The sequence below is a fragment of the Helianthus annuus genome, chromosome 16 (assembly GCF_002127325.2).
Source record: "Helianthus annuus cultivar XRQ/B chromosome 16, HanXRQr2.0-SUNRISE, whole genome shotgun sequence".
Lineage (NCBI taxonomy): Eukaryota > Viridiplantae > Streptophyta > Magnoliopsida > Asterales > Asteraceae > Helianthus > Helianthus annuus.
The window spans coordinates 31,207,780-31,212,728 of NC_035448.2; the positions used below are offsets into that span (position 1 = coordinate 31,207,780).

A 4,949-nucleotide genomic window follows, 5' to 3' on the forward strand; every position below is an offset into this window, starting at 1 on the left:
GTAAAAACCTTTGGGTTAAAAGTAATGAAAAGTTTGGGTTAAAGTTAAAAAAACAAATTATATAGGGTTAAAATTACAAAAGATTAAAACCTTTGGGTTAAGGTTAAAAAATGAAGTTTTTTTTTTGAAAAACTCTTAAAGCACATATTACAAGTGGATATGCACAAAAAGTTTGGTTATTTATCTATAGAATAATAGTTAACCTCTTTAATTAATATTGCTTACATAAATCTAACCTTCTATTCTATTTTTATGTTTCTCCAAAGTTTTTATTAAGTCATTTTTTATAATAATTTGATTTAATTTTTATATTAATATATGTTATTTATTGTAGGTAATAAATAAATCATTTCAATTATAAATAAACATATAATGTTTTTATTATAAAGACTTAACATTCAAGAATAAAATTAATAATATCTACTAGCATTGGGTTAAACACTTAAACAACTTAAACTTAAACATAAAAATATATGTATTGTAACTTATCGGTTCGGTTTTTTCGGTTACTGAAAATGGTTATCCGAAAACCGAACCGAAATTTTCGGTTATTAAGAATCCGAAAACGAACCGTTGGTTTTTGTTTCGGTTTGTTTTTTTCGGTTATTTTGGTTACAGTTCGGTTATTTCGGTTTTCTGCTCACCCCTAATGACAAGAACGTTTTTATCACATAAACACGAGTAGATTTTAAGTAACTTAAAACCATGAAACGACCGCCTGCCTCCCAACGATTCCTCCGGCCAGTAATACCACCGCACTTTAACCTTCACATAATTCTGATGATCCGCCTCCAGCTTCTCCACTCGAGCGACGTACGGAGGGTTATCTGAATCAGCAGGCCTCAGTAACACACAATCACCAGCTGTCAAAACAACTCCAAATTATCGTTAAGATTAACATGGTTCATTTGTTTTTTAACATTGAACATCTACGGTTACAGAAAACACGATCTATAGCTATCAATAAGGGTGAGCAAACGTTAACCGAAAGTTAACCGATAAGGCGATAACCCGAATTAACCGATATTGACAGTTATGGGTAAGGTTATTTGAACAACTGATTAATCGGCTATGGTTAAGGAACTTACATAATTAAGCCTTAACCGAACCGATTTGAAAAGTATTAAAACATGCTTACATCGAGATAAAGATTGGTATAATGAAGGATCTTTTGAGAAGAAAAAGAACAAAGAGCATAATAGTAAAACACTAAATAATTTATAATCAATTAGTCATAAACAATTTATCCTACACATACCGAAATTTATCTCACACATTGGAAATTATCCACATATGCCATGTACACATCCTACAGATATCGGAATTTATCTTTCACCACAATTTAGGTTAGTTTTAAAAATGTATATTTTAAAATGAGTTATTATTAGTTTAATTTACTTAGCTAATTTAAGGGTCAACACTCTACAATAAATTAATTAAATTTGTAAATTTATCTATATACCCTTACAATAATATTAAATACAAATATTAAATGAAGTATTTCTATTGATTTTAACTTATTATTTCTACTAGGCTAATGCCCGCGTTAAACGCGGCTTCAACCAAAACCAATTACTTATGTTCAAATTAAATACTATGTAAAAACACATACATTGGTGACCTTTTGACTCGTGTTTCAACCTATTAAATTATGATTTTTGAAATGTATAAAACGGGTAGCAATACTGAGGCATATCAAAGAGAAGTGCGGACTATGTGGACCATGGGTCTTGGCAACATTGTTAATAACAAACGGGTTAGCAAAACTGAGGCATATCATTAAGGAAAAAAATAATAAAAAATAAATACATCACGATCAAAACCCAAAAATCGTAATTTTGTTGATTAAATGTTTATATGTATATTATGCCTGAAAGCATGATTGGAGGCAAGTTTTCAATGTAATCCTTTTTATTTGTCGGAGATAGAACATTACATGGTCAACCCATTATAATAATCTGGTCAAAATTGTCGGCTCTATCTTTTTTACCTGTCTGTTGTCAATGTATTTCAATGTAACACAATATAAATGATCAAATATTTAAACAACGTAACATAATATAACACACGTAGAAGTCATTAAGTTTACAAAGCCAAAAACAAAAACAAATTAGGAAGGAGCAAACGTATTTAGTAATTTTCGAAAATAATTTATCTATAAAAAACCATGCAAATCCCAACTCAATGCAACCCAACCTAACCTTTGACACAAAACTAAGCATGCTCTATTTCAAAGATTTAGATGCTTTGTTTCAAAGATGTATTCGCATAATGCAAGTTAATAAACTATTGTATCTGATTAAGAACACACTACAATCAAAGGCCTAAAACAACATTACCAACATCATAGGTGATGCGCACCAATAAATAGTTTCAGCAAAGTTTCAAACTGAAGACGTACTCACTTACATGACAGCTTATATTCGGAACATGCTTGAATAATTGGAGCTTTAAGATTTCTTGCTTCCCATAACTTTGTGACACTGCAAGAAAGTACACATTTCAATGATTAAAAATGGCCTACTATACAACTGGTTGTAAATAAACATGCAAATATATTGCAGTAGCCTCTATACCTATCTGGCTATCTACAACACCAACAATAGCAACGGAAACCTCATACTTTCTCATATAGAGAACTGATGTAATACTCATGGAAGCAGTCTAGAACATTTAAATAACAGTTCTAGTAAATTGCAGTGATAACCATATGCACATCTTATTACAACGTCCAATATTCTACTCAAATAGTATACCTGCTTACAATACAAATAAAAAAATATTATGGTTCATGTCATAAGAAAACAGTCAGACACACAATCTTGGTCAGTCATCCTGCTGACCTGTCGAACATCTGGATTCAAGAAAAAAGGAAGAAATGTAAAATAATACCTTAGAGCAGCTTCACAACACTGCTCTGTCATATCATCAAAGATGCAAACACTAATCCTACTTTCTTCAGTTGTTTTGTCCTTGGCCTAAAATCAAGTAAAGCAAACAAATCTTGAGCAGAGGAGTAACCAAGTTTAGCAAATAAAGAAGGTTATTTTAATATACACCCTTTAAAAAGTTTAAATCTTCATATATACCCCTCCAAATTTCGTAACATCATATTCACCTTTCAAACATATTGAAAGTTCTCACATTTACCAATTTCCTAATAGATGAAAAAAAAATCCAATTAGGTACAAGAGTTTACTTCACCGAGTTAATGGGTAAAAAAACAATGTAACTACTATGAAGGTAAGAAGGAGAGTTTTGGTGTATCTAAAGAGAAAGTATGATATTATGATATTATGATATTTAGAGGGTAAAAAGGAGAGTTTTGGTGTTACGAAATACAAACTTATTTTATGAGATTAATATTATAATATATTTACAATTTTAAATATATTAAATTTATTACAAATAAAATTATAAAGGAAAGTAAAAAATATATATATACATGAAAATCCCCACATGTATACCCCAATACCCGACGGGTAAGAGGCCGGAAGATTCATTGCATTCTGTATGTACCCAACGATTACAACAATCATAGTATATCTGAACAAATGAAGATGACAGAATAGCAAACATCAGGTTCCAGGTTCCACTTGTTCATCAAATACGATTTTTTTTTTTTAAATTGTCAGCAACAACTTACCATCTTACAATTAAGATATTCATGAGTAAATTAGAAAGTAATTTTACCTGAATCCCTAAATCAAACTTTTTTGTCAATTCAGGAGGAATCTGCAAAAAAAAAAAAAAAAAAGAAGTCAATTGATACAAAGGGGTCAAATTGGTTAATGCAAGTTTATAAATCGACGAAAAAAACTTTTGATTCAATGCATATCAAAACATAACTGAAGAGAGGCCAATACCAAACTTAAAAGCAAAGAAGATTCAGATGAAGCAAGGGCATAGTATACGAGCATAAGATACCGTAGAGTGGAAAGCCTTATAATCCGTCGACTGTCGCTCCAGTTGAATGACTGATGAAGGTTGTCGGCGATGGTGTTGAGAGAGAGAGAGAGAGAGAGAGAGAGAGAGGCAGATGATCAGATCTTCAAGAAGATGATGTCGTCCATCGTATTGAGAGAGAGAGAGAGAGAGGCAGAGGATATTTTTTTAGGTTTGGTATAATGAAGAGTATAAAGGAAGGAAGATAAGCTTAGGGGGGTTTAATTTAGGTAGGAAAATTAGATGAGATGAAACCATGGGGTGACATGTGTCCCCCAATGGTTTACTTTATTAAATATACTAGCCGTAAGACCCGTGTGCAAACACGGGCCGTTTCTTAGAAAACCATGCATAACACATATTGACAGAACATATAGATATGTGTATAGATATTTTACCAAAACGTGTTATTTATTATAGCTAAAAGACAACTATATAAGTAAATATAAAAGATTTTAACGAACTTAATAAAAGATGTCTAACAAACTTAAAGTTTAGATTGTGCAAACACGAGTGGTTTCTTAGAAAACCATGCATAACAAATATAAACGATGATTATAGTTATATTTATATAGACTTATAAATAAAATAAATAAATAAGTCAGTCAGTAAATACTTAAAGTTTAGAGTATAAAAACTTAAAGTTTAGATTCTGCTGAGTCTTGTTTCTCTTCTGTAAAATGTCTGAAAAACCATTTTGATGATGTAATCTTCTTGGGCCTTGTTTTCTTTTGTTAATTCGTCCATCTGCTTTTCTTTACTTCTTTGATAAAGGATGCTACCATGTGGAGCAGTGGGTGGGTCTCCTGATTGGCAATTTTTGTTGTTGACTGGAACCACTGCTTCCGGATAATCAGGCTTTTTAGGAGCAGTGGGATCTCTCTTCCTTAACTCTTCCAAATTTTTGTAGGTGGCAAACACCTTTCTTCTCTCCACCTTGTAACCTGCTTTCTTGACCCATAATCAGCAGTTATCAGCTCTTCTTTCATTCTTTTCAGTTTCAA

The 4,949-nt window shown here is 31.5% G+C and overlaps 1 protein-coding gene across 13 annotated transcripts; it reads right to left on the minus strand.

Annotated features, from left to right (window-relative positions):
* Positions 1-434: 434 nt before the first annotated feature.
* LOC110916358 (chromatin remodeling protein SHL) lies at positions 435-4,144 on the minus strand. Of its 13 annotated transcripts, none has more exons than XR_002579673.2 (6): positions 3,928-4,144; positions 3,694-3,735; positions 3,446-3,546; positions 2,893-2,978; positions 2,577-2,756; positions 435-2,483 (listed from the first exon to the last, which is right to left on the minus strand). XR_002579673.2 is itself a non-coding variant. In XM_022161110.2 (6 exons), the coding sequence occupies exons 4-6, from the start codon at positions 2,653-2,655 to the stop codon at positions 613-615; spliced, it is 408 nt and encodes a 135-aa protein (XP_022016802.1). In that variant the 5' UTR covers positions 2,656-2,664; positions 2,893-2,978; positions 3,694-3,735; positions 3,867-4,144; the 3' UTR covers positions 435-612. The 13 variants fall into 13 exon arrangements, 5 of the variants coding, with proteins under 5 accessions (XP_022016802.1, XP_022016799.1, XP_022016797.1 ...); XR_004884319.1 differs by having other exon boundaries at positions 3,867-4,144; XR_002579677.2 differs by lacking the exon at positions 3,446-3,546 and having other exon boundaries at positions 435-863; positions 2,410-2,483; positions 2,577-2,664; positions 3,867-4,143.
* Positions 4,145-4,949: the final 805 nt, after the last annotated feature.